This window comes from Camelus dromedarius, chromosome 12 (genome assembly GCF_036321535.1).
Source record: "Camelus dromedarius isolate mCamDro1 chromosome 12, mCamDro1.pat, whole genome shotgun sequence".
NCBI lineage: Eukaryota > Metazoa > Chordata > Mammalia > Artiodactyla > Camelidae > Camelus > Camelus dromedarius.
In genome coordinates, this window is record NC_087447.1 from 2,185,701 (window position 1) to 2,213,700 (window position 28,000).

The 28,000-nt window shown below is 62.6% G+C and overlaps 1 protein-coding gene across 8 annotated transcripts; it reads left to right on the top strand.

Annotated features, from left to right (window-relative positions):
- Window positions 1-5,778: 5,778 nt before the first annotated feature.
- On the top strand, window positions 5,779-27,742 carry SLC22A18 (solute carrier family 22 member 18). 8 transcript variants are annotated; one of them, XM_031448126.2, is made up of 12 exons: window positions 5,779-5,887; window positions 6,008-6,036; window positions 8,047-8,205; window positions 10,359-10,456; window positions 11,332-11,492; window positions 11,618-11,750; window positions 18,673-18,791; window positions 20,023-20,130; window positions 21,098-21,198; window positions 25,335-25,436; window positions 25,639-25,759; window positions 27,509-27,742. In XM_031448126.2, the coding sequence occupies exons 3-12, from the start codon at window positions 8,062-8,064 to the stop codon at window positions 27,694-27,696; spliced, it is 1,275 nt and encodes a 424-aa protein (XP_031303986.1). In that variant the 5' UTR covers window positions 5,779-5,887; window positions 6,008-6,036; window positions 8,047-8,061; the 3' UTR covers window positions 27,697-27,742. The 8 variants fall into 8 exon arrangements, with proteins under 8 accessions (XP_031303986.1, XP_031303988.1, XP_031303985.1 ...); XM_031448125.2 differs by having other exon boundaries at window positions 5,785-5,887; window positions 8,050-8,205; XM_031448128.2 differs by lacking the exon at window positions 10,359-10,456.
- Window positions 27,743-28,000: the final 258 nt, after the last annotated feature.

Below are 28,000 nucleotides of genomic sequence, written 5' to 3' on the forward strand. Positions count from 1 at the left end.
AAGGTGATCAGCTGCTGATCAGGACAGAGGCCAGGCCGTGGACAAAGGATGAGCTCTGGTCTGTCCTCCCCAAAGCCAGGGCTGCACAGAGCAGGGGCTCAGCAGAAGGGGCGCCTGTCCCCTCCCTCCCCGATGGCCCGGACAGGGGAGCTGAGGCTGGGGCAGCAGCCAGGGTCCTCCATGTGATCAGCAGCCCCTAGGCCACTCGCCAGACCAGTCCAGACCGCCTCTCACCAGCCAACCACAGGCTTGAGGCCCAAAACTTGAGGCCTGCTGCCCCCTGGTGTCCATAAAGGGCACCACCACCGGGAGCCCGCCCATCCACCCCCGCGGACTGGGAAAGCCACCCCCAGCTGGTTGCTGCCTGCCTGCCCACCTCCCTCATTCCTTACCCTGTGGGTTATTTGGGCAAAAGCCTCACTCTCTGTACCCCGAATCTCCTCAAATCTAAGATTGAGGCGGGAGATGAGGTGGGGTGGGGGGGTTCTGCCCAGTGTGGCTTGTCCAGGCTGTGGAGGAGGAATGCCTCATTTTCAAAAAAAAAAAAAACAAAACACCCCTGGGTGCTGGCAGGTTGTCACTCACACCTTAGTAGGAAATAGGGTGCAGGCCTCCCCTACCTCCAAGGTGGACAGGGGGCCAGGGAGCCAAGGCACAGGGAGGGGAGAGACAAAGAAGCTAAAGACCCCAGGTTAGGGCCCCTGCCTCTCCCCTTCCCCCCCTTCCCCTCCCCTTCCCCCCCTTCCCCTCCCTTTCACCCTTCCTTCTCCTCCCCTCCCCCTCCCCCTTCCTTCCCCTCCCCCTTCCTTCCCCTTCCCTTCCCCCTCCTTCCTCTTTCCCCTCCCCCTCCCTCCCCTCCCCTCCCCTCCTTCTCCTCTGCTGCCCCTCAGCCCCTCCTCATCCCCAGCTCCTCCTCTTCCTCTTCCGGCCAGGTCCTGCTGGGGGCCAGGCCTCACCCCAGTGCCCTCTGCCTTCACTCCCCACATCTGTGCAGCTGGTCAGAGCCCCAGTCCGGGCCTCTCCATGAGGCCCACACCTGGCCCCTCTGCCTGCCGCCACTGTGGGGCTGGGCAGCCACGTGTGGACACACACCCACATTGCTTCTCTTAGGAAGCCAACTGAACTCCGGCCCACCTAACATCAGTGACCATGCCGGCCCTCAAAACTCCCACCTTGGCTGGGAGCCAGGGCCTGGCAGGCATCTGGGCAGACACAGCCGCTTCGGGGCAGGCACGCCTGGCTGCGGCCGGCGGAGGGGAGCACAGAGAAGCCGACAGGCCTGAAGGGGTGTGTGTGCCTCATGATCTCCATCAGTTGCCTGCACCCCAAAATTAACCCTACACCCTCAGGGAGCCCTGTGGGCCACCATGAAGGCCTGGGGTCCACTCCCAAGCTGCCCACAGTGAGACACAAACCCTGAGCTTCTGCAGCTCCTGGGGCTATGATGGGAAGTGGGGTGCAGCAAGAGGCCCCATAGGATAAGGAGGGAGAGTTTCGGATAAGGAGGGAGAGCCTGCGGAGGGAGGGATTCCCAGGCAAGGAGGTGGCCTTGCCCAGGCCCAGCACAGTGGCTGCCCCAAGGGTGAGCAAAGGATGAGCGGGCTGGGGGCTCCGTCCAGCCCAGGAGCTGGCCACATCCGGAAGGCACAGGGAGCCCTGGAGGGTTCTGGCTGGGGGTCTAGGGTCCTGTGGTTGAGTAGTGGTTGCAGATGCCACGACCAGAGGCTGGGAGAGAGGTGAGGAAGTCAGGCAAGCAGAAATGCCGGGTTGGGGGCCCAGGAGAGGCCAGGCCAGGGGGTTCCGGGACCCTGGGATCAGAGGGTAGGAGAAAGGAGCAGGGTAGGAAGAGTTGGGAGGATGATGCCAGGAGGCGCCTCGTGTCGCTGGAGTGATGATGGGGGTAAGAGGCAGCACGCCCTTGCTGGCGGGCAGGAGGGTGTGGCCACAGGGAGATGTGGCCGGGGTGCCAGGGGGATTCCTGCTGGTGGCATCTGGCTTTTCCACCTCTGGCCACTCCATGCTGGCCACAGTCACATACCAAGAGGAGTAGGGGCAGGGGGCAAGGGAGGGGACCTGCCAGGTCAAGGGGCAAATCTGTGGTCTTTGGATTCAGGCAGAATGACTGCCTATTCCTGGCTGTGTGACTGTGGGCAAACTGCTTAACCTCTCTGTGCCTCTGCTGTCTCATCTGTAAGGCTCCTAAGGAGGCTTTGAGGCCACTCCTCCTTGTGCCTGACACAGTGGCCCTCTTCTTGAGAAGGAGGCACCCCCCCTCCCCAGCATCAGTCTCTCCCTCCAGACCTGGAGGACTGGGAGTGCCAGCCGTGCACTGACGACCCCACCAGCTAACTTGGTCAAGAAAACTAGACATTCGCCCTGAGCTTGGGGACGTGGGCTGGCAGCGAGACTCAGATCCCAGCAAAGGCATTTGTACCCCCAAATCATGGGCAGTTCCCTAAAAAATTGTCAGACAGGATGAAACAGTATTTATGTAGCAAGCAGCTTGGACAGGGCTCCACTGCACCCAAGAACTCAGGGGTGTCTGTGGGACATTCAACAGTGTCCCTGTCTGGCCCCAGCTGCTCGGTGCCAGGCAGCCACCCCACACCACACAATTGATGTGCAAATTACCTCATTTAGTCCCATGAGTACCCCACGAGGGAGGAGTTTGCGTTGTCCCCATTTCACAGAAGGGAAAGCTGAGGCCCGAGAGGCTGAGATGCTAGCTAGTCTAGGCTGGATGAGTCATATGCCGGTCCAGCAGGGCTGACTGCAGAGCCAGTCTTGTCCTAGCTCGGCCACTGTCAGTGTCTCGGCATGACCTTGGGCAGCCCCTCCATCCAGCAGACACCACCCTGGGACCTCAGGAGCGCCCTCCCTTCCAGGGGCTTCCAGGTCGGGGGCTGGGGCAAAAGTCGGTGAAGAGATCAGGGCGGTACCCGGGCTGCAGCCAGGCAGAGGGGCCAACTGCCCCGTGAGACGGGTCCAGAGAGGATTTCCAGGGCCGCGCCTGTGCCGAGTCCCATGGGTGGAAGGGGCAGGGCGAAAGGCCAGCTGAGGCTCTCTCCAACTTCTTCAGTCTGCAGAATGCATGCGAGACCTTGCCGCTCTGGAGCTGAGCAGCAGACCGGAGGTCCTGGGGCGGGGGCAGCTGGGGCCAGAGAGGCCCACCAGGTCCCAGGGCGCCCAGAGCAGAGAAGGCGGCGTCTGCTTCTCCCCTCTAGAGATGGCAGTGTGGCGGTCTCCAACAGCAAGCGAGTAACCAGGCCCCGTGAAACCGCCACGGGTGGGGGCCAGGGAGCTCTCTGGGGTAAGAAGGGGTGCGTGGGTTGGTGACTTCCCTTCTGACTTTCTAGAAGTCCTCTACTTCCTGGATTCTCTACTGAGTTCCCAATGGGTGAAGGTTCCAGAAGACAGTGGATGTGAGATGGATGGTCAGAAAATGGGGTGGCCCCTCTAGTGGGGGACGAGGAAGCGGTGCCCAGGGGAGATGCAGGCCCCCCCCGCCACGTGCCTGATGTGGGGACTGAGGCACCGGGACACATGCAGAGAGGCACATTCACGCCACCTGTCCTGCCTTGGTTTCCCCACCCAGCATGGCTGACAGGTGCAGGGCTGCTCTCCCTGAGCCCTGCTTCCCTGTGAAGTTGGAAGGCTCATCTTTCCCTGATTCCAGGCTGCCCATCTACCCTCTCACCACCAAGCCAGACCTCCGGCTGCCAGCCATGCCCCCTCTGGCCTTCCTGGGTGGACATCCCTCCTTTGAAGCTGTTTTTCCTGCCCAAGTTCATCCAGAGATCTAGAAGTGGGGCCTCATGAACTGGCAGTGCAGCCCCTGCTGTCCTCCACCCCTACCTTCCTCTGGGTCAAGGCCCAGTGTGAGTCTGCCTGCCCTCCAGTGACCCTCAAGAGAGGGTGACCAGTTGGCCTGGCTGGTCCTGTCCAAGGACTGCCTCCGCTTTCATGTGGAAAGCCCCACGTCCCACGCAAGCCAGAGCCATTGGCACCTCCAAGAGCAGGGTCCCCTGGTCCTCCTCTCCTCTGGTGGTGGGAGAAAGGGGACGTGGCCATCCCACCTTGTACCCCAGCCATCACCAAGTGCCCCTGAGGTCCCTCGTCTACAGGCCTCTCTCCTGGACACCACCTCCAGTAATCTTCTCAGCCAGGTGTCCCCATCTAGGCTGCCATATGAGCCCCTGGAGTGAATGACCCACACCCCACCATGTGGGACCCTGTGTCCCAGCACTGGGCCAGGAGCACAGCAGAATTCAGTGGGTAAGAGGTGGGCGCACGCCTGTCCCAGGACCCCAGACCTCTGCTGCCCTCCTTCTGCTTGGACACCAGATCCAGGGGTCCCTGCATCCCTAAGGGCCAGTGGAGAAGCCCCCATTGGCCGCCAGAGCCTGCTCTGCATGCATGGCCACACCGAGGCCTGAAGGCCTCAATCCTGCCGGTGAGTTGGAACCAACACAAGGCCCAGCTCCTGCCTGCTCTTCCGAAAAGCCCCCGCCTAGACTCCATCCCCAGGGCCCTAGTCACAGACTCCAGTTCTGGAAGGTTCCCCGGCACCTGTCAGCCCAGCCCCTCATGTGGCATCTGTAGAGGGACTTTGAACCTGCCCTCCCAGGCCCTTAACCTGACAGCCTCCAAAATGGAGCTCACAAGCTGAGGTGACCGCACAAGCTGAGGTGACGTCAAGGACACCCACCAAGCCAGAGTCCTACCGCCTGGGGACGCTGTTGGGGGCATGCATGCTGCTGTGGGCTCGGGCGCCACCTGCCGGCCAAGGTCTGAAACTGCCCTTCACCGGGCTGGGAAGGTAAGTCTGGGGCAGGAGACCCACCTCTCACCTTGGCCCCCACCCTGGTCCCACCCCAACCAAAACCTTGTTGGCGGCCTTGAAGAGGTGACACTGAGGTGCGCCCTGGGGGAACAATAAGAGTAATAAGCACTGTTCCATGGGACCCTCATCAACCCACCCATGGGCTCATCTTGTCCAGAGTGTCTCACCCTAAACACTGTCTCAATGCAAAAGATGCCCTAATCCATACCCCGAGCTCAGACCACAGCCCAGCCCGATCCCACGCCCCTGCACCTGTGTGCTGACCCGCGACTCCACCACTGGAGCACTGAGCCCCAACAGGCTCTCCCCTGAGGCCCCCCACAAATACCCCAGCTCCTCAGCTGACAAACACCACCAGGACACCCAGTCAGCTCCTCCTTGCCCGGATTTGCTGGGTCTCAGGCTCCGCTGCCACCTCCTGCCCCAGTCCCCGTCACCCTCATCAGGACTGCAGGAGCCTCCCCACCCTGGCCCACCCCAGCAGCCACTGATCAGCCAGAGGTCCCTTCTAGGACAGCAGGTGAGCTTAGAACCCTGCAGCGGCTCCACGGCACACAGAGCAAGCCTGCACGCTCACAATCAGTGCACCGCTGCCTTACACATCCCACGCGTTGGGTACCCGCCCTCCCCTACTCACGCAGTCACACGTGTGCACACACACACACGTCTGCACACTCACAGGCACACAGATGCACTAGAAGCTGTACACGAGAGCAACCCCATTTGTGGACTGAGTATCCCAAGCACCAGAGCCCAGCACACAGTAGGAGCTCAAAAATGTTTGTTGGTTTCAGCGAGGCTGCCCGTTTCACAGCCCAGCACCAGACAACGGCAGGTGTGTGGCAGGGCCGTCCAGCCGCTTGCATTCGGCTAGCTCATTCTTTAGACTGCAGAGTGTCACTTCCTCTGAGAAGCCCTCCTCCTCAGCCCCACCCGGATCAGCCTCACCCAGCAGAACCTTCAACAAGTTTCCGTGAGAGGCCTAGAGGCTGTGAATGCCCTGGGGCTGGAGTGGGTCCTGGAGGCCTGCGGATGCCAGGCTAAGTGAGCAGACTTCCCACAGTCCCTGGGTGCCAGGAAGCTCCCTGCCCCTGAACTTGTCACGACAAACACTTAGGCAGGATTCGATTGCTTCTGCTCAAACCAGTTCCCTTCTACCCACAGGCCTTGTCTGACACAGGAGGAAGAGAAAGGTGAGTAACTAGCGCCTTCCTGCCCCCCCTCCCCACGCGTTTGGACTTAAGTCCTCCTCTGACACAGGCCCACTATGCGGAGAGTTGGGCCTGAGCCACTCCCTCTGCGGACTTGGGGCCCCTTGCCCTCCCTGAAGGGCCCACAGCAGGCCTGGGGCTCCCTGGCTCTGTGCTTCACTGCCGGACTTTGGCCTGCCCTCCCGGGCACTGCAGGGGCAGCTCTGTGGCTGCCTGCCCCACATGTCTCAGGGCCCCTGCAGTTTTCTGCCCCGAACGCCAGAGGGGACTTTGGTTTTCACATTTGGGCCTGTGGCCTGGCTCCAGGCTGTGGTGCAGGGTGTGAGGTGGTGGAGTTGCCATTATTTGGTTACTTATCTGGGAAATGGTTCCTGGACCTAAGGGGGAGTCTCTGGGTGGCTGTAGGGGGACCAGGCCAGACCTGCAGAGGAACAGTTTGAAGCCATGTGTACCTGCATCCCCTGGGGCTCTGATGGCCCTGTCCAAGCGGGCGGGGTGGCCGCAGTGTGAAATGAGGAAAACTGAAACTGGCACCTCGGTGGCTCCCAGAAGCCTCCTGCTCTGTGGGGGGACATAGGCAATGCCTCCTCGCCGCCTAGCTCTCCCATCCTTCTTCCCAGCCCCTGTCCCGCGTCCCTCCGTCCCATCACCCTCTCCACCCTGCCGACCCCAAGCTCAGGCTGGACACTCAGTGCTGCTCCAGAGGCCTGGGTTCCTGCCTCCCCCGCCAACCGGGAGCAAAGCCTGGAGGGAGGAGGAAGGAGGCGGTGCAGGGACGGCGGGCGCGGGGTGCGGCGGGGCGCGCTGGGGGCGTGTCCAGCTCAGCCAATGAGAGAGCGTGGAGGCCGCGCGCGGGCGGGCCCAGCCCGGGGTGTTTGACGTACCCGGTCAATCCCGGGAGGCGGGCGGGAGCTCACCCGGGAGGGTGGGTGTCCCAGGTCATCCCGAGAGGGTGGGTGCCCGAGCCCAGCTCCAGAAGGGCCAGGCCAGAGCTCACCCGAGGAGGGCTCACCTCACCGAGACAGTGCCCAAGCTGAGCCCTGCGGAGCCAGAGACCGGAGCTCGCTCTAGCGAGCGCGTTCCCTGACCCGCTCCCCGCTCGGGTGTCCAGCCCCTGCCCAGCCAGCAGCCCCTGACCTGCCGCTCTCAGCCTCTGCCCTGCTCCCCGCACCCGCAAGCTGCCTGACCCAGGGATGGGGAAGGCGGCTGGGCACAGTCCCGGGTCGGGTCGGGTCCGGGTCCCCGCCTTGATGTTACCCCATCCCACCCCAGGGCCGGGGTTCTTAAGGCCGCCCTTGGGCCCACCTGTACAACCAATTGTTAACTTGGCAAAACTCTGCGGAGGCCGCTGTGGAACCGCAGAATCTGGCTCCAGCCTGTGGGGGTGTGGGGAGCAGACGTGCCCCGCTGCAGGAGGTGAGACGGAGCTGCCCTGCCTGGGGGCCTGGAAGGCTGAGCTGTCCTCCATCCAGCCCACACCCGGCCACTCCAGAAGCCCCTCTGGTTCTGGCTGGGGGAGCTGAGGAAAGTAGGCCTTACGCTGAAACCACTGTAGTGGTAGGGGGTGCACAATGGGCCCCAAGGACCCCGCCCCCACGACACACAGGGACCCAAGCGAGCACCACACCTGCCAGAGGCCCCTACCTGAGCTGCAGTCGGCAGCCACTCTGGGCCTATTTCCCTCTGGAAATGGGGTGCTGAGCCTGGCCCACGCTGCAAGGGTCTCCATCTCCATGGCTGTGGGCCAGGAGACCCAGTGTTGTCTGTCATGGAGGGGAGGGCCAGCTGTCATGTTCTCCAAGAACAAGACTGGCCCAAAGTCACACAGCCAGTGACTGGAGAGCCCAACTGGAGTCGGATGTCCTGTCCACAGGACCTCTCAGGGCCACCGGCTGCCCGCCCTATGACTCAGCACCCTCGCTGGGCACAGCAGGACTTTTGCCCCCGCCTGTTCCTTCAGCCTCCAGCTCAGATTCCTACATGGTTTCCCAGCAGGACCTGCCCAGTATGCAGGATGCCGGGGCCTCCAGGGGCCAGGGCCAGTCCCCCAGTGGGATGGGTGCTCTGGGCCGGGCTGGGGTCATCCTACTCACCTATGTGCTGGCGGCCCTGGAGCTCACCTGCCTCTTCATGCAATTCTCCATCATGCCCGTGAGTACCCCTCCCCAGGCAGCCCTGCCGCCAGTGTGCCCACGCAGGCACTCTCACCTTCCATCTGGGCCCCGGCCGGGGCCGGGGGTAGGGCCTGATGCTCCCGGGACTCCTCTTGCTGAGGGCCCCTTGCCACACTGGAGCTGAGCCAGTTAGGGACTCTGCCTCTGGACCTCCCCCACCATCAGCACCTGGGCCCTGGCTGCACCGCCAGCCGTCCTCATGGCAGCACCCCTCCCCATGGCGGTCCCAGCTCCGTTCCTCCTGCTCCCCACCAGGCCTTTGCCCTATTGATTCGCTGCCCCAGCACCTCAGCTACTTCCTAGTTGCACTCAGGCCTCTGCGTAGGCCTCCTCCACAGCGGGCCCTCCCCCACTCCCAACATTGCAAGGTCCCTGGAGTCGCTTCCTCTCCATCCTCGGTCCTGGTTGGTAGGTCTATCTGCAGCTTGCCCGCACCCTACGTTGTACTTCATGGTATTAGATTATTTCTGCCTCCCCAGCCAGGACGTGAGGGTGGGACTTGATCCATCCCATTCTCTGCCACCTGCCCTGATCTGGAGCTCTGCCAGGCCACAGCAACCAGATGGTTAAATGGCCACCGTGGCTTCCTGGCGCCTGCCGGCCCATCCTCCTTTTATTCCCCCCATGCACTCTTATTTATTCATTCAACAACCACTGGTGGAGCTGGCCCACAGGGTCCCCCCCTCCTGTGGAAACGGCCCCCAGGGGGCTTTGGGAGGCCAAGAGCCCCAGAGATCCTTTTCTGCCTGGTCTGGGTAGGGCCAATTTTAAAAGTTCCCCAGGAGACTCTCTTGAGTGGTGTGGGCCTTAAGATTTGGGTGGGAGAGGCCCTCGCCTTTGTCACCATTTGTCCCTGGCCAAGCAGTACGCCCATCTCCCCGGCCTCCCAAGCTCGGCTCACTTCCACCGAATGGCTTGCTCCAAGCCCTGACTCCCCTCCTTAGCAGCCAGGTGACCTAGGCTCATAATAAAAGGAGTGACAAGTGTCCTTCCCTCAGAGGGTCGGTGCTGGAGTGATGAGTGAAGAGTTGAAACCCTTAGAACGTGAGGCACAGAGCAGCCGCAGTGTTACCCTCCCCTCATCACTGGCCCTCCGGGGAGGGGCCTGTGTTTGTTCAGTAAATGCTCGCAGGTACTCTGAGCACCTGTTCTCAGAACTCAGAATACACCAGCATGCAAATCGGACTAGACAATGTGCACCCCCACAGCTGGTGGTCCAGCGGGTTGGTGACACCTACCAACAATGCATAAACTCTGCGTAGTTAGCCTGTGCTGGTGGAGGGCGGCGGTGGGGAGGGGCACTGGGGGTGCGAGGAGTGTGGCAGGCTTGGGGTCTACAAATTTCCCTGTGAAGATGACCCTGAGCAAAGGCTTAAAGGAGACTCAGGAGTGAGCAAACCAGTGCAAAGGCCCTTGGGGGGGGGGGGCAGGAGGAACGGAGCTGGGACCGCCATGGGGAGCAGTGCTGCCATGAGGACGGCTGGCGGTCTGGGGCAAAAGTGGGACCAGTGCTGGAGAGGGGAGAAGGAGCTGAGGCCAGGAGGGGCTACAGGACCTCTGAGAGGCTGGGGACAGGGTAGGAGGCTCCGTGGTTAAGTTTGAGCCCAGGAGCTGGTGATGGATTGGATGTGGGTGTGCGAGAAAGGAGCGGCAGGGGGTGGGGTGCGTCAGGGGTGACACTGAGGACTGGGACCTGAACCCTTGGAAGGGTGGAGGCATCAGCAGGGGAGCAGAGGAGCTGGTCTTGGAGGGAGGCTGGGAGTCAGTGCTGGATGGATGTGTGGATTTCCAGGTGCTTCTAGACACTGAGTATAGAGCAGGGGCAAAGTGGGCATCGGGTGCCTCTCCTCACTTGTCTGACGAGTACCCAGAAGAGGGGAGGGAGGAGCAGCAGCTGAATTCACTGGAGTCTGGACCCAAAGGTTCTGATGGGCTCCCCTACGAGATAAGCAGCTGAGTCCAAGCATAAGGGTCCCTCCGAGGCGCACGGCAGAGTGGTCAGGGCCAGACCCTCAACTCCCTCCCACCCTGTTCATGGCTACCCCTCCTGCCCCCTGCCCATGAAGGCCCCTGGGTCATAGGTGCTGGGGTCCATCCCAGGGCCTTCCAACAGAACCTCCTATGTTTCAGTACCTGTCCCGGCGGCTGGGCCTGGATTCTGTTGCCTTTGGCTACCAGCAGACGATCTTTGGGGTGCTTCAGCTGCTAGGTGGGCCCGTGTTTGGCAGGTACTGTGGGACAGGGAGGTTTGGGGGGCCCTCACCCCATGACGACCCAGGCTTGCCCTTTGGAGGACATGGCCTGGCTTATGCTGGGTACCCAGACTTTACTCTGGGCCCTGCTGGAGAGACGGCAGCTCCCACTGCACAGACGGGCTCACTGAGGCACAGAGGAGCTTTAGTTGCTTTGAGGCTGGGTCAAGCCCTCGCTCCCAGGGTGTCCTCACCCATGACTTCTGATGTGTGGCCTGAGAGAAGATCTAATTGGTGAGACACTCGTGACTATAAACGCTCAGCCCCAGTGAGCTGGGAGTCCCACCAGCAATTTTTCTGGAAAAGACAATTCTGGGGACTGGGAGCCCCACTAGTCTTAGTGCTACGGGGGCGCTGGGCTGAGGGGCAGGACGGGAGACGTCCTCCCGCAAACCCCGCAGTGGACAGATTAATGTGGCACAAGTCGGATCTTCAGAGTAACTCAGAGGAAACTCCAGACCCAGTAAGATCAGACTGAGCAGGGGTTGTTGGGGTTGAGGGAGTGGTTCACGATGCTGCCTGGAGCTCGGGTGGAGAAAGGGCTGGAGCCTGGGAAACACTTTCTATAAAACGTGCACATGCCCTTGGTCTATTTGCATCCCACAAGTTACCTCATAGGAGTGGGAATGACCGTCTTGGTCAGACTCCCTGAGATCCTTCCCTTTGGAAGGATGGAGAAACAGGCTCTAAGAGGAGGGAGGCCCGCAGCCCAGCAGAAACCCTGGCCTCCCTGATTAGCCCTGCAGGGGACACTTTGGGCCAGCCCCTGGCAGTCCCAAGGGGTGGGTGTGGTGCAGAGGAGGAGAACCCTGCCTCCCACCTGTGAGGGTCACAGGTGTGGGGCCCCCCAGGTTCGCAGACCAGCACGGGGCAAGGGCAGCCTTCACGCTCTCCTTCCTGGCGTCCTCCGCACTCTACCTGCTCCTGGTCGCTGCCTGCAGCCCGTCCCTGCCCGGCGTGGCCTTACTCTTTGCCTCGCGCCTGCCCGCAGCACTCATGCACACGTTGCCAGGTAAGGCCAATGGGGGCCAGGAGAGCAGGGTGGGGTGGGGAGGTGAGAGGCCGTGGCCTGGACCCGCAGGCCATACGAGGGTCAGCGAGGGGCCCGCGGCGCTCAGCCCCTGTCCCATCGCCTAGCTGCCCAGATGGTCATCACAGACCTGACCGTGCCTGAGGAGCGGCCGGCGGCCCTGGGCCGGCTCGGCCTGTGCTTCGGCATCGGCGTCATCGTCGGCTCCCTGCTCGGCGGGACCCTGAGCAGCGCATGTGGGTGAGTGTCCAGGGCGAGGACCCTGCTGGGGGCAGGCAGACCAGACAAGGTATGGACAGAGTGGTGGACAGGAATGTGATCAGGACGGTCCAGGCTGGGTCGGTTCTGCACCTCCACCCCACCCTGCAGCCTCGCCACCTCTCCAGGTCTCAGTTTCCCCAGGTGCACCCTGAGCAGGTTATGTCCCTGGGACGGTGACCTGCAGGAACCTACCAGGTGGGTGTGGCTCTGGGGGAGTCGGGGCCAGGTGTCCAGCCCAGTTTTCGGTGGAGACCCCTGCCTACCTGACCAGAGGCCCTGTGCCAGCTGGTGATCCCCCAGCTCTGCCAGGGCCAGCATGAGCTACCCTGGGATTCCATTCCGGGAAGGACCCTCCTGATGTCTGAACCACGTGCGTGCACACTCAGCACGCAGCCAGCGCCTCTCTTGAACCCGGCCCTGCGATCTTGTATGACCCTATGCCAGCCGCCAGGATGCTGGAGCCTTAGCTTCCCTGGGCTCCCCAGGTGCCTCACACAAGTCTCAGACTTGGGAGTGGGCGATGGCTGAGCCCAGAGACTGAGGGACAGGAGGGCCCAGCTCCCTTGTCAAGGCAGCTCCATCTCTGGAGGGAGGTCTGTTCAAGGCGTCCACCACCCCCTGCGCCCCCCCCAGCATCTTCGTCAGAGCTGGGTTGGGGATGGCAGGCTCTGCTGAGCGCTGTAAGCAGGAAGCTGGGGTGCAGAGGGCAGGACTGCTTCATTTGTTTGTTTTCTCATCGATATTTATTGAACTAAGTGCCCCTGGGATTCCAGGTGCTGGGATGCAGTGGTGAACATGACAGGTGAGTCCTCAGGTGAAATAACTAGGATATGTATTCGTACAACATTAGGCAGAGGACATCAGGGGAGGCAAAGGGACAGCAAGTGCAAAGGCCCTGAGGTCGGGGCAGTGGGAGGAAGGGCTGTGTGGGGCTGGGGTGAAGGAGCAGTGGGGGGACGGGGCAGGTGGGCACTAGGTCAGGCCATGGAGCAGGGGCAGGCTATGACCCGGCTGCTGCGTTGAGAGTGTGGGGGGGCTCGGGCCACCACAGGGAGACCAGTGAGGTCCTGGTGGGAGAGGATGGCAGCTGGAGCAGGGATGGCCGTGATGGGGAGACAACAGAGGGCAGTTTCTGGCTTGGTTTTGCTGATGGCTGGGATGTAAGTGTGGACTCAAGGCAGTGCCCCAACTCTGGGGCTAGTCCTGGGGGAGCCGTGGGCCTCGCTGAGATCTGAGTTGCCCAGGCACCAGCAGGAGCTGGGTCTCTGTCAGGATGAGTCTGGTGCCCAAAAGATGCTTGAAGGAAGGAGCTCTGGAGTGGGTCCTGGGCGAGGGAGTCTGAGCTGGGGGAGAGCAGGGCTCTGTCCTCCAGGGGGTAGTTTGTAAGCCCTGTGAACCAGCTCAGATCAAGGCTAGTGCTTTACATTAGAAGCCGGGGATCAAGAAAAGGCACCGGGAGGACCAGAGGGAAGGGGGTCCAGGTGAACATCCAGGCAAGTGGGTCAAGACAGGACTCCTGAGCATGATTGCTGATTCTGCTGGACCCGGGCCGCCTCCCTCCACGCACCGCCGGGGCGGAAGCCCGATTCGGTGGATGGACCAGGTGCGAGAGAAAGAGGGCCTCTGTGTACCCAGGGGGGAAGAAAGACAGTCAGGGGCCCCTAGTAAGGAGGGTTAGGTGTAGGGGAGGGAGAGGCGGGCAGGGAGAAGCCCCCATGCTGCCCCTCCCCCCAGAACTCAGCAACCAGGAATGGTGGGTCACCTCCCAGCCCTGCCACCGGCCATCATGGGCCATGTGGCAACTTTCCTCACCTTGCCAGGTATTCTCAGCTGTGAAATGGGCCCATCAGCTCTCACTCCTAGGAGTTAAGGCCAGGCCCTGTGTCCAGGGGACACCTACACAGACACACACAGGCCTCCCCAGGCCAGCCCCACCCCACGTTCCCGCCTGTCATCGCCTGCCTTTTTCTCCAGCCCAGCTGCTGACCCAGAAGACACCCCTCACTCCCTTTTCCCCCCCAGCAGCCCCCAAGACCACCTCCAACCCTGTCCTCACCTTCCAGAGCATTCCATCAGCTTCTTTCATCCCAAGATCTAAGGTGCTTTATATACTTCCTTTCATGGGCAGGGAAACTGAGGCCCAGAGAGGGTAAGAAAGACTCCCCAGTGGAGCGCCCAGTCCCGTCCAAGGCCCAAGGGACATGGGCTCCAGGACCCCGAAACCCCACGGTCTGGCCGCTCTGCTGGCCAGCAGCCACTCCGCCTCCTGGCACAGCTCCGGGCAAGGGCCAGGCAGATGTAAAGGCCCCGTTCCCGCCCCCTTTCCCCTTCTCTGATAGAAACTGAGACACGATGCGAGATCTCCCTCGCTGTTCCTCCCTGCCCACCCCACCCCCGCTGCCCTGTCCCCTAAAGGCCTCAGCCATGTGCCACCCCCCCCGGGGAGCAGGTGGAGGAAGTGGACTTGGCAGCCACTGCTGTGGGCTGGGCACTGGTATAACTGGTTTGGGCCCAGCCTGGGGCTCAGGGCTGGGAGGCCGGGCTCCCAAGGAGGGCACAGACCTTGGCCCTGAGTCACTTAGCAGGTGAGGGGGCAGCCCTGTGACTCATGGCCTGGAGCCTGGCACCTCACAGCCTGGGGAGGCCTCTATCATCCCCTCCCCAACAGTGGGCTGTGTGCCTCTGAGGTGGGCAGCACCAGCCTACCAAGCCCACCAGGTCCAGGGATCTGTGAAAGGGGGCGCCACGCGTCAAACCTCGCTGACAGTGGAGTCAGACAGAGCCAGGCCTCACTGTGGACTTGGTGTGTCGGGTGACGGTGGGACGTGGGGTCTTTACGGCGCGCTGAAGGGGCAGCCCTGCACAGCAAATCATAGGTCCAGCTGGGCTCTGGCCCCCTGGAGATGGCCCACCAGGGTGGCCACTCAATTCAGGCCTCGGCTGGGGGAGTGTCCAGCCACAGACCCTAGAGGTCAGGCAAAGCTGGGCCTCAGGGTCAATGGCCAGCCCTCCTGGGCCCTAACTGTCTGGCATGTGGCCCCACTCTGACCCTCAGCCCCGCTCTGCCCCGTGGGCCCTGGATGACTCAGCTGGTATGACCCACTCCTTATCCGGAGGCCTGGGAAAGCCAGCCTCCCTGAGGACCGTACCTCTGCCCCTGGTCCGGGCCCCTGATCCTGCTGACATGGCGTTTCCGCCCCAGTGACACGGCAGCTTCCCTGACGTTGATGAGTAGACGTTCGGGGCTGCCCTGAACAGCTCTGGGACAGGAGTTACTCAGGGGCCAGCCAGGCTTCCTGCCCCACTCGGTGCTCAAGGTCGTCACAGGCTGTGCCGGGCCGCACCCCGGAGGTCGCACAGGCCCTGCAGAGAGAACTTGGGTGTTGCAGGCACTAGGAAGTACACGGACAGGGCACAAATGGCTGAGAGCTCAGTCTAGACCTGAGAACCAGAAGTCAGTGCTGCAGGCAGAGGGAAAGCCCACCAAAGGCCCTGGGGCAGGAAGGGGCTTGGGGCTTGCCTGAGGTCTGTGTGGTCAGATGCTCCGGAGAATGGAGGGCTATAAAGAGTTAGGCCAGATCCAGCTTGAAGGCCTTTTTCTGGAACCTGAAAGCCAGAGTGGGGCTGAATCAGGAGTGGCCCCACAAGACGTCTGTTTTCAGACACGGCTCTAGCCACAGCGTTGTGGCCTGTGGATCGGGAAGGGCGGGGAGATTCTCGGCCCCAAGCTCAGGCTGGACACCCAGTGACTGTCGAGAGCCCCTACAGCCAGGCTTCACCTGGAGTTGGGTCCCCACAGACCCCAGACTGCCCTCCAGGTTGGACAGGACAGGGGTAAACAGCCCAGGAGGCCGTGAGCCCCACCTGCAGCCAGGCCAGGGGGACCGTGGCCGAGAGCCATCAACTCTCAACCTCAGAGCAGGCGGGGAGGGCAGCTCCAGCTGCAGGAAGAGTTGTCACCCCAGAGATGGGCAGAAGACCCATGATGTGGGGCGGAAAGTCCACACGGAGTGGGCAGATAGCCAGGCCCACCGCCCTCCTGACAATGTCACATCGGTAAGTTCCGGGCCCTCAAGATAAGGATGAAAGGCAGTGTTTGCCGCTGCTGCAGTTTGACCAGGGCCAGTGGCAGCCATGACGAGCCGTGGTCAGTCCCCAAAGCCTCCCCCGGGGGGACGCAAGGTGGGGCGGACAGGGGGTCCTGGCAGGGGACTCCCTGTGAGTCCAGCCCTCATTTGCCTCTGAGGAAAAGAGGTCACCCAGCAAGGTAGCCACGGGGAAGGGACAGAAGGATTCAGGTGGCCCAAGTCTGGCCCGGTGGCCTTTCAGGGTGTCCATGGGTCCATGTGTCTGGTCTCCTGTCCAGCCACTCAGCTTAAATAAAAGGGGGTGAGTGGACAAAGACATCCTAACCGTGCCTGCCTCATGGTCAGAGCTCAGTTTGTAACAAATGGTCCAATAAGCCAGTGGACACACAGCCCACAGGGGCCAACTCTGGGGGTGCGTCGACCGAAGGCCCCCGGGGAGGGGCGCCCAAGCTGTGTCTTGGATGACAGAGCAGCACCAGTTGGGGGCACGAGGCTGGAGGGTGTCCCCACGGAGCAGGCCCTCAGGGAGACCCAGGGCTGCAGTGTGTCCCTCCCATCCGTTCACTCTCCTTCTGGCATTCGGTCTGAGGGGGTCAGAGTGAGCACTGAGTAGGGAAGGACACCCTGGGGCCCCGACACCCTCCAAGGGCCCTCCAGGGTCCCTGTGCCCCCTTCACTTCACTGGCCACCACACAAGGGACAGGAGAGATCTCAGGAGAACCGGCCTGGCTCCCTGCCACGCCCCCGGTTGCTTGCCACCAGCCTCCCAAAATAGCCATCTAAGTGGCCGCCTCTGCCCTCACAAATTCCCAGGGCATCTGGCAAAGAAAGCTGGTTTTGTCCCTGCCTGGACAGGCCCCAAGCAGTGACGTGCGGGCCTCTGAGGCCAGAGCTCTGAAGAAAGGGCCCTTCTCTCTGGACTTGGCCACTGGGGCCAGGGTGTCCCTGCTGGCTGGGGGAGGGGGCAATGGCTCCCACACCCGGCCTCATCCCTGCCCTGGGGTCCCAGCAGAGGCCTCACTCTGGAGTCCAGTGCCCCCTGACGCTTCCTGCCCAGCAGTCAAGGGACACACCCCTTTGTTTGGAACCCTGACAGCCAGAAAACCCAGCATTCTAGACAGCGGTCTTCAGCCAGGGGGTCAGAGAAGGGGCCCTGCCAATGGGCCAGTCCACCACTGACCAACCGTTTGAGCCCCGGCAGGTCCCAGCCCGAGCAGTGAGGGTGGCTGAGGCCCAGCCTCTCTGGTGCTAGAGGCCCCACGGGTTTCCTTGATCTCACGTGGGGTAGAGCCCTTTCCTGCCTGAGGTTTCCCGTGGGAGCTGTGCCTGTGTGCCCGGGGTCTGGTGCTCTGGTGCAGCTGTGGTTGGGTGGGGCGGGAGCCAGATACTGGCCCTGTAGTGGAGGAAACCTTTCACAAAGGACAGGATGCCCACTAGGAAAGAAGAGAGTGGGAGGGCCTCACAGAGAGGGCTTTGGCAGGATGCATAGGAGTTTTCTGTTCTTCTGAGGGTCAAGGTGCTTGGCCGTGACAGGCCTGGAGGTCCAAGTAGCCTGGCTCAGTAAGAAGTTCCTGTTTTACTCCTTGTCTTCCCCTCAGGGCTGGGGGTGCAGGGTGGCGGTGCCAGGCCAGCCCTCAGGAGGGAGCAGTGACAGAACAGCCAGCCCCCAGTACCCTTGCTCCCAGGTGGCCTTGGCCGCCTGGAGCTGGAGGCCAAGGCCTGCCCATGCCTTCCAGAGGGGTCAAGGGCTGAGTTCCCATGTGGTGACTCATGGAGGAGAAACGCTCCCTCAGAAATGAGAGCCTGAGTCACAGCCCTCGGTGGTGCTGTGAGGAGGGAAGGCGTCCCGTGGGCTGTGTCCCAACCCCGGACCCTGCACCCCCGACCCGGTGGGCCTAGCGTGCCCTGCCCCCTCCAGGAAGCAGGGCAGGGGGAGAGGCTCCTGAGGCCCCCTGAGGGCAGGCCTGTCCCCCATGAGGGGAAGGAGGTAGGACGAGGAGGGTCCCATGGTCTTCCATGAGGGTGGGTGGCGCTGCGATTCAAACCCAGGCCCCCTGCCCACCCGGCACAGCGGCCCCAGTCTGTCTGGTGCCCCTCCTGGCGCCCAGCCCCAGTGCCACCTGGCGTTTTGCCGCCAGTGAGCCCTCACCCCACCTCACCTGAGTCACCGAGGGCAGAGGTCTCAGCTGCCATCCTCCCCCAGGAGGCCACTCCAGTCCCACCAGAGGGAGGGGGACCGAGGGAGCTGGGGACAGGGCCCTTTCCCCAGGAGCCTCAGTGTCCTGCTCTACAAAGTGGGCGGGACCCTTGGCGCTGCCCTCACCTGGCTCGGGTGCCTGGGACCATCCTCCTTGCTGGTTCCAGCTCCACGGAACACGGCCCCCAGGGCTCAGTGCAGGGCCCCTGGTCTCTGACACCCCCGCTCTGGCCAGGAGCAGTAGGGGCCCTTCTCACCCCTTCCCTACCCCTCAGCAGCCTGGGAGCCGAACGTCCCCTGGAGAATCACCTCCACCCCCGCCCTTCCAGGGCTCACCATCCTGGTCCCCCTGCAGCCCCCGCTCAGAGTGTCCACAGCATGAGGGGCGGGAGGGCAAGGGCTCCACCTCCTCCTTCCTCTGTCACCTGCGTGACGTGCCCTGAGGGTCCCATTCTTGCCCTCCAGCTCAGAGGCTTCAGGGACTTGGGTGGCGGCATTTGAGCTGTCCTCAGCTGTCGGAGCCTACATGTGACTGAAGGGGCAGGTAGGGGAGATGCCCAGGGGACACCTGTGCCCTGGGGCCTGAGCCCTGTGTGACCACAACTGTCACTCCCAGGATTCAGTGTCCAGCCATCGTGGCTCTTGTGGTTAATCTCCTGGGAGCTGTCCTCAGTTTCACCTGCATCCCCACCAGCACCAAAGAGGCCAGCGCCCAGGCCCAGGCTGCCCTGCCAGGTAAGGGCCACCAGATGCACACAAAACGTGCCCCACCGTGCACGTCCCACCAGGTATTCACTGCCAGACACACCTGGTCAGTTACAGCCACCAGGGACACTGCTTCCAGACACCTGGGCAGCGTGAGGCCTGAGCCCTCCCCACCACCAGCCAGCAGCCTGGACCCCGGGCTAGGCCTCCCCAGCCCGGCCTTTCCTCCAGGGGGTTTGCCAAGACCACGATGTGCCAAAGCGTCCATGGTGGCTTCCCACCTGCTGGGGTGGGGGAGATGGGTGTGCTCTGTCCTTCCTTAAGCCCCTCCAGGGTGCTGGGCATCTCCCAGCTTCGGACACCATCAGAGCGGAGCCTGGGAAGGCCCAGGTGGAACCTGGGGCAGGGCAGGGGTCGTTAGCCAGGACCCTGTGGCCCAGGGCAGCTGGTCGCCATGCTGTATAGGGTGGCTTGAGGGTACCAGCTTCAGGAGCGCAGCTCTGGGGGAGCACCGAGGTAGGGAGCAGAGCACAGCCAGGTTAGGGCACATGGGTTCACCCTGCCTCCCAGGCCTCGTGGGGAGAGGTGGGGCTCCACATGGGGTCCCCTTCAGGACATCCCAGCCCATCCACTTCCTGCCTGGCACAGCATAGGACCCCGGGCCTCTTGGCCCAGTGACCGAGAGCAACCCACAGACCCACCCGGGAGCCAGCCCGGGACAGGAGGCCCCTGAACCACAGCTCTGATGGAACAACCCAGAAAGAGTCAGGAGGGAGGGCGTGGGGTGGGGTCAGGCCTGGAGGGACAGAGGAAGAGGGCTGAGGTGCAGGAGGAGCCTGGGAGAGTCAGGCAGGGCAGCGCAGCCAAACCCAGCTGGGAGGCTGCACCGTGGTCCTCAAGTATCCGCCGGTGGTCACTCTCAGCCACTGAGGGTGGTCCCTTCTCAGTAACGGCTGCCTCCCTGGCCGTGTCGCGCTCTCGCCGCAGCCTAGGGCTGGGCAGGGAGCGGCTGCCCCGGTTACGGGGGTTGGGGGAGCCAGGGCCTCCATTACTTGGTACCCAGGTCCAGGCCAGGTTGTCTCCCGGAATTCAGAGGTTCGCAGGGTCGGCAGGGCCTGAGGTCCGGTCCTGTGAGTGTGATGAGCTGCCCGGGGCACACCCAGGGTGCCTGTGAGGGAGCCTGTGGAGGGCTCCCGTCCCTGACAGGTACGGGTCTCCAGGCAGCTGTCCTGTGGTCTGACGACCCCCTCTGGTGCCCCAGGTGCACCCAAGGCCAGCGTGTTTGACCTGAAGGCCATCACTCGTCTGCTGCTGCAGCCGGGCGTCCTGCCCGTATTTCTGGTCAAGGTGATCTCTGGCTTCCCCTCCGGTGAGTCCTGGGCTGCCCAGCCAGGTGTCCAGAGCCTGGTGCCGCCGAGAATTCCGGGCCGTGGGGACGGAGGCCTGCGGCCCTTTGATCGCCCCTTCCTTCTGCCCTGTGCCGCGTGCTCCTCGCCTCCCTGGTGCCTGAGCCAGTCACATCTGTCCCAGAGAGGAAGACAGCCGCCTGGTTTGGGCAGATGTGGTGCTCAGGCCAGAAGGAGGAGGAACAGAGAAGCATCTGTCTTCTCCCTGTCCTCCAGCCCCTCAGGGCTCCTGCTTTACAAAAGCTCTCACTGCCCCGCCCTGAGGCCTCTTGGGCAGCCTGAGAGGCAGAGAAGACGGCAGTCTGCGGGTGAAGTCACACATTCTGCCGACCTCGTGTCCCTTCTCGGTGGACCTGAGGGCATCCCTGACCACAGTCGTGCCTGGTAGCTACCCTCAGAGCCCCCGTCTGGGGTTCTCCAACCAGGGGAGCAGCACAGAGGACAAATCAGTGTGACATGATTGACAGGCGTTTAAGGGCTTCCCCGTCCACATCGGTGCGGGAGGGTTCCCTCGGCTGCAGGAAGCTCTCTACCTTTGCAAACCTGCCCCAGCTCCTAGGAGGGGCTCCCTAGTCAGCTCTGTCTGACATCCAGGACGGCTCTCTGGGGGCACAGTGATGGGAACTGAGTCACCGACGGCAGTCCTGGGGCCACGTCTTCCCACATCATCAACCACCCTCCTCTGACGGCCCTGGGCTTCAGCCGCCCCGGCCATGGGGCAGCTCCCAGCACCTTCCTGTGCGCGGTCCACAGCGGCCGCACGGGGAGCACCTCCCTGGCCAGCGAGGACCCCACGGAGGGTTGGCATTGGCCTCCCGAGCCAGTCACTGCGGCCGGGCCCCTGGAGCCCTGACTGGCCAGCTGATTGGGGGTGGGGGGAAGGCCGGTCCCCTAGCCTGACCTCGCAGCCTGACCTCCCGCCTCGTCCAGGGCTCTTCATGGTCATGTTCTCCATCATCTCCATGGACTTCTTCCAGCTGGAGGCCACCCAGTCCGGCTACCTCATGTCCTTCTTCGGGGTCCTCCAGATGGTGAGTGGGTGCCGGGTGCACAGGGTGGGCGAGGGTCTGGCATCCCAGGCTTTGTGGTCCCCTGCCCTCCCAGCCCCATCCACGCTGTCGGCCTGTGTCAGGGTCCCTGGGTCCTCGCACCTGCCTGGCTGGGTTCCTGAGCAGTGCGGGTTCCATCCTGCATGCTCGCTTTTTGGGTGTCCCCACCTTTGCCTCTGGGTCGCCTCCTCTCTGCTCTCGGCACCCCCAGCCTGGGTCTGCGCCCACCTACCTGGTCTGCCCACCCATCTGCCCTGGGTTTCCATCTGAGAGGGGAGAGGGGAAACATCCCCCGTGGAGGCTGGTGAGCCCTTGGCCTCCCGTCAGAAACACATCGGGAGCCCACGGTCCGCGAGTGCACGTCTGGGCACTGCAGCGGACAGGGGAGGGAGGGAGGAGACCCCAGGGGTGGGCGTGTTTCAGGAGAACGGCCAGGCTCTGCGTTCCCCCGCCCACCTGCCCACCAGTCGTGTGGCCGTGGCGGGGACAGGTGGCGACGTGCCGCCGCCACCCGGGATGTCTGCCTGACAGCCGGAGCGCAGGAGGGCTATTCTGGGATCTGCCTGAGTCGGGGAGAGAGCTCTCGAATTCTCCGGAAGCGAGTGGCATTCCCAGCACCTCCAAGCCATCTGCTCCCCACGCCTCTGGGCCCAGGACTGGTCCAGCCCTGACACTAAAATAGCCACACCCGAGAGGGGCCTGCCCCGCCCCACTGTGGGCGGAGAGGGCCTAGCTGGGCTGGGAAGCGCCACCCTGCTGGCAGAAAAAAGATATACACAGAAAACAGCAACAGTAGTAATAATAATCTAAAATCGGGGGCCACGGGACCCTTGTTCTAAACGACTGCAGCAGCCTGCCTGGGGCCAGGATACCAGCCTGAGCTCATCCTGGGCTCCCCTGTACCCTGCTTGAAGCCAGCAGAACCCTTGAGACCCTCAGGGACAGACCCTGGTAGCCTCTGGCCTGGTTGGGTGCAAGGGTGGGCCTGACTGAGATGAGCCTGGGGCCCCAGCACCCCGTACAGGTGGCGATGGACACGGAGAAGAGCCTGGGGCTGAGGCCTGGGGACCCCAGCACAGGCCAACTGGATGGAGGAGGCTGCGGAGGGGAGGGCCTTCGGAGAGGGGCAGGGAGCCCACAGAGCAGCGGTGGGGTGCCAGACCCCAGGCCCTAAGTCCTGAGGGGTTGAGGTGGGTGGGCAGCTGGCCTGCAGCCTCCTTGACAGAGGGCAGACTTGGGAGCTGGGTTTTCTGGTGGGATTGTTTTTGGAGAAGGGTCCTTGATTTTTTTTAATTTAAATTTTATTTTTATTATGTTTTAATAGCGGTACTGGGGATTGAACCCAGGACTCTGTTCATGCTAAGCATGTGCTGTACCACTGAGCTATACCCCACCTTGGGGCCTGAGTTTTGTGTCTGCAGAGAGACCTGAGCCACCTTCATCAGGCCCCTCCCCACCCCCACCCAGGGCAGGGTTGGTCCCTGCGGTCCGGGGAGGTGGCCCCTCTGCAGGGTGAACTGTGCCTCCCACCTGGTCCCCCACAGCTGATCTCACACCTGCTGCTTCCCTTGCAAACCATTTCCGGCCCCACCCAAGGTGTGGCGGCTGCAGCCTGATCCCCAGGGAGCTATAGCACCCTCCGCCGCCGTCAGCCCCCTGTGTGGGCAGGTCGTCGGGGTTGGGGACTCAGGGGACACCAGCCCAGGCGGTCCTAACAAAAGAGGCAGCAGTCACCTCCCGCTGGTGGTCTTGCCGCCCTCTGTCCCTAGAGGGCCCTGCTGTGAGAGCCCTGCATTTGGCCTTCATCTGCGCCCCAGGCATGGTGCCACTGCAGAGATGAGCAGCTTGCCTCACACCCGGGGAGACGGAGATAAACCCCCAGCCGCCTAGCATCTGACGCATCAGGGTGACAAACACCGAGGGACAGTCGAGGTCCTGGGAGGGGTAGAGATGCCGCTGTATGCGGGGTGGCTGGCGGGGCGCTCTCCACTGGCGCAGGGAGAAACCGGAGTGAGAGGACCACAGGACGAGGAGGGGCTACAGTGCAAAGGCCCTGGGGTGGCTGAGCCGGCCTGAGGGGAGAGAACCAGGCTCTGAAGACGTGCACTGGGGCGGGGGGTGGGCTGCAAGGCCAAGAAGGACCTGGATTCACTCAGAGTCACCTGGAGTGGGTGCGGCCGTGAAGGGGCTGGATGTGGTCTTACCGGCCCTGCGCCCCATCCCAGGCCTGCTCGCGCAGGGGTGTGTATAGAACTGGGTGCTCGTGGCCAGTGTGACCTGGGAGTGGTGTTCGGGCCAGGACGAGGGTGACAGGGAGCAGGAGGGGTAAGTGGACAGGGTCTCCAGGTGGGAAGTTTGGGAGAAAGCAAAACATCTGGTGTGTTTGGTAACTTCAGTTTCATGTAAGAATCCGTTAAGGCACAGAAGTTCAGTCTTTTTAAAGTTAACGGGAAAATGGACAGACAGCCTTCATTGGTCCTGGCCTTGGGGTCTGTGGGAAAAGCTGAAGCAGGTTTCAATCCCTTGTGGTTTGGTGGGTTCCTCTTGGTGTCCTGCACTCAGAGAAACTTGCCAAACAGACCTTCCCTTTAAACAAACAAACAAACAAAACTAAGATAAGCAAGTGTGAAAGTAGGATTTTTTCTTAAGGAAGCGCATCTTTTGCTCTGGTTTAGAACAGTTTCCTTACAGCAGGCAGGCAGCGAGGAGAGTAGTCAGTCCAGTTCCTCAGGGCTGTGCTCTCCCCAGGACCCACAGCCCAGCCCAAGACACTGAGCCCTGCCCGGCCCCAGCCCCAGTGGGTGCTGCTCCAAACCCACTGTGCCCTGGGCACTTCCTGCCAGCCCGGGGACCAGAGAGGGAGCCTCACCCTGGCCTGGGAACAGCCTGAGGGCTGGGCTTGCCCTCTGAGTCACATCCCCAGTGTCCTGGGTGTCCCTGCTGGGGGCCCTTCCTCCCACCCTCGTGGAAAGGGCAGGAAGGGGAGCTCTAACTTCACGTGGCTCTTGGCTGGCTGGCCATCCCGGGGGAAGGCGAGGAGGACACAGCTGGGAGTGGACAGCTGAGTGTCAGTGGGGGTTACCTGGGGCTGCCACCTCCTCAGGGGCCCTCACCTGACAGGCTCAAGACAAGGCACTGGTTCTGGGTCCTGAGGTTCACTGTCCACCCCACCAGACTGTACCCCAGCTCCATCACCAGCCAGCTGTGGGACTTTGAGCAGGTGATGCCAGCATTCTGGGCCTCAGTGTCCCCAGTTATAACTGGGGTGATAGTCTCCTATGGTGTGGAGGACACGGGGCTCCTGACCCAGTCCCCAGCACAGGGATGGCACCCAGTAGACGGTAGCTGGTGTGCCTGCTCTGGCCAGCTGGTCCGAGGGCCCCAGGTGGGCACCAGGGCTCTGGGCTCAGGTCCCAGTCCAGCCACCTCCTCCTCTCTGGGCCCTGGTCTCCCCATCTGTGAAATGGGCAGGTCCTACCTCCTAGAAGAGGCAGCCAAAGAGGGGGCTGAGGAAGAGTGGCTGGCTGGGATGGGGGCACACAGGGGCCAGTGACAAGGAAGGGGGCTTCCCAGGGCCACAAGGGAACCCAGGCTTTGAAGTCAGGGCCACACTGTGAGCATGTTCATATCAAAGCAGCTTTTTTTTGGCAGGAAGGTAGAGCTCAGTGGTAGAGCACATGTTTAGTTTAGCATGCTTAAGGTCCTGGGTTCAATCTCCAGTACCTCCATTTAAAAAAATTTTTTTAACAATAAGAAAAATGTTAAAAAATTTTTTTTAATGCTAAGAAGCTTTTTGCACCATAAGCCATTGCCTCCCCGACGCCCCCATCAGGAGTTAACTGAACCTTTGGTTAAAACATGTTTATCATGTCTGAAATTGGAGACAAGATTAGCTTTGAATGTGGAACTCAGACCTCTGAGCGGCTGGCTGTACGTGTGTGTGCACATGTGTGTGCGGGCAGGCCATGTCCGAGCGTGGGTTCCACCCTCTGCCCTGTGCCTGGTTGCTGCTAGGGGTGGTGGCAGGGGCCCCAAGGGCTGCAGAGGGTGGGGGAGGCTCTGGGAGACCCCCTTCCAGGGCTCCACCACACCCACCTCCACCTTCTCGCCCTCACCAGGTCATCCAGGGCCTGGTCATCGGACGACTGAGCAGCCACTTCTCTGAGGGAGCCCTGCTCCGGGCCAGCGTGCTGGTCTTCAGCATCGTGGGCCTGGCCATGGTGAGAGCGCCCTGCTCAGGCTGCCCCCACAATGAGTGGGTCCCAGGCCCGCTCCCCTGACCCTCTGCAGGTGCCCAGTTTGCACTTGAGGCCCTGGGTCCCTCCATCCTCACCCAGGGCCACCTCTGTGGGACCTCAGGGGTGGGCCCCCCAATCCTGGTCCGTGTGGCCCCCAATCACCAGGGCCCCTGCTCTGCACCAGGTGCTGATGGCCAACGTCTTCCACTTCTGTCTCCTGATGCCCGGCCTGGTCTTCAGCCTGTGTGCCCTCAACGTGGTCACCGACAGCATGCTGACCAAGGCCGTCTCGGCCTCAGACACCGGTGAGTGAGGCGTCCCGGCCCCGCGCGGGGCGGGCCCCGGGGGCACTCCGGCCTCCCCTCTGGGCGGCTTGCTGAGCAGTTTCAGGCAGAGCAGCTGCCCTGACTGGAGACCCGCCCGGACCCAGTAGGTGCTGAGCAGGGCGGGTGGCCTAGAGTCTAAATGGGCAGAGTGAGGATGGTGGGCTACAAGAAAGCCCAGGTGAGAGTTCTGCCCACCCCCGAGCCCAGCTGGTCCCAGCCAACCCTGGGGCTTCCTGGAGGTGGTGTCTGGCTTGGCTCTGAAGCTAGCATAGGCAGGGTTTCGTTAGAAGAGAGGAGGAAAGGTGGCACCCGAGGCCCAGCCCCCGCAGAGCAAAGGTGTGGGGTTGCGGGTCGGAAAGTCCACCTCAGAGGCCGAAGGGAAGGAGGGAGACCAGAATGGGAAGGAGACTAGAGCCAGCGGTCCGCACCGGCGCGGCCTTCTGTTCTCTCCCCACGTGCGCACAGCACACAGCGGGTGTGCAGGTGCTTTCTGAGTGAAGGACTGAGTGAGTGAATGCACGCAGCTGGCTAAGTCTGGGAGGCCCCCAGGCCAGCCGCTGGAATCAGGAACCCCCAGACATGGACCCCCAGCCCCCACTCTGCACCAGCCTTCTTTCTTGAGGCCAAGGAGTCTCCCATCCATCCTGATGGTGCCCAGGCTCCCCTGCACTGCCCTGGGCATGGCGCAGACCCAGGTCAGGGGCTCCTGGGGACTGGTGGAGGTCAAAGGCTCCCCTAGCAGTGGGGCCAGAAAGCTCAGGGGCTTGGCCGACCCTCTGGCCATCTACCTGCTTTTCTGGGAGGGGCAGACTGAGGTCTAGAGGCCAGGATGAAAATGGGGAGGCTGTCTGGCAAGCTGAGGACCTCCAAGGCCTTCCAGACCTGTGGCTCTGTGGTTCTGGGAGGCCAGGCTGGTCCTGGACAGCTTCCTGGAGACAGTGGGCTGGCACTTTAGAGAACCAAGAGGAGGGAGCAGTGGAGCAAGGCCTGGAGAGATGAGGGAGGGCAGGAGGCAGGAGAGGGAGGAGGGAAGAGCAGATCCAGGCCACTGGGCCGCACTGGGCCCGAGGCACCACCCTCCACTTGGAAGGAGCCAGGAACTGGTTCCCAGCCGGCCTGGGAACCCAAACCACAGAGGGGGCGGTAATTGCTCCCTGGTGTCTGCAGGGCATGTGGGCGATGGGAGAGGCTGCTCTTAAAATTTCCCCCACGCTGGCCCTGAGCCTGGGCGGGGCCTTGCCTAGCCACGCCCCACCGCCCCCACCGCCCAGGGTTCCCAGCTCCCAGAGACCTGGCTCCTAAGCCCCTGGAGCCCAGGACCCTCTGGACAGATGTCAGTGTTGACAGCAGCCACACTCAGCGACCCACAGTGGACACAGCTGACGAGGGGGAGGGGAGGTGGGGGTGGCAGATAAGAGGGGGCGCAAGAAGCTAGGGGAGCCTGGGAATTTAATGCAGAGAAGCAGGTGGGGGCCCTTCCTGTGCCCTGAAGCCCCTCCCTAGCCCTGTAGGCTGTTCCCTCTGGTCCATTTGAAGGCAGTAGAGGCCGTGGGGGGTGACACGGGGCATGCCCTGGCCCACGTTGCAGGGAGCAGACCCACAGGACAGAGGGGAAGGAGCTGGGGGATGGAGAGGGGGACAGTGGAGGCAGGGAGGCTGTGGCTGTGTCCAGGGCAGTGGTGCTGAGGGATCTGCCCTGCCTTGACTACGCTCCCAACCCATTCACAGGGACCATGCTGGGCCTCTGCGCCTCTGTGCAGCCGCTGACCCGAACCCTGGGGCCCACCCTGGGCGGCCTCCTGTACCACAGCTTTGGAGTCCCCATCTTCGGCCACGTGCAGTTTGCAGTCAACTTCCTTGTCCTCCTGTTCCTCTGGAGGCAGCCTATGCCCCAGAAGAAAGACAAAGTCTGGTGACTAATGCCCCCGGGCACAGACTGGCAATAAACTCCCTCGGGACCTCTTTCAGCCTGATTTCTGCAGGCTCCCACCCGTTGGGCAGGAGGCTTGGGGATGAAAGATGGAGCTTTGGATGCTGGAGGGCTTCCTGGAGGAGAGGGCCTGCAGCTGGGCCCCAGGGCTCTGGGGAAGACAGAATCACCCAAGTTCCTCCCAGTGTGAGGTGGGCCCCACCCCAGGGTCCATTGCCCGCCAGTCCTGCCACTGCTGCCCAGATAGCTCTGCTCACATCTCCAGAGACGAGGGCTCCCTGCTCAGCCCT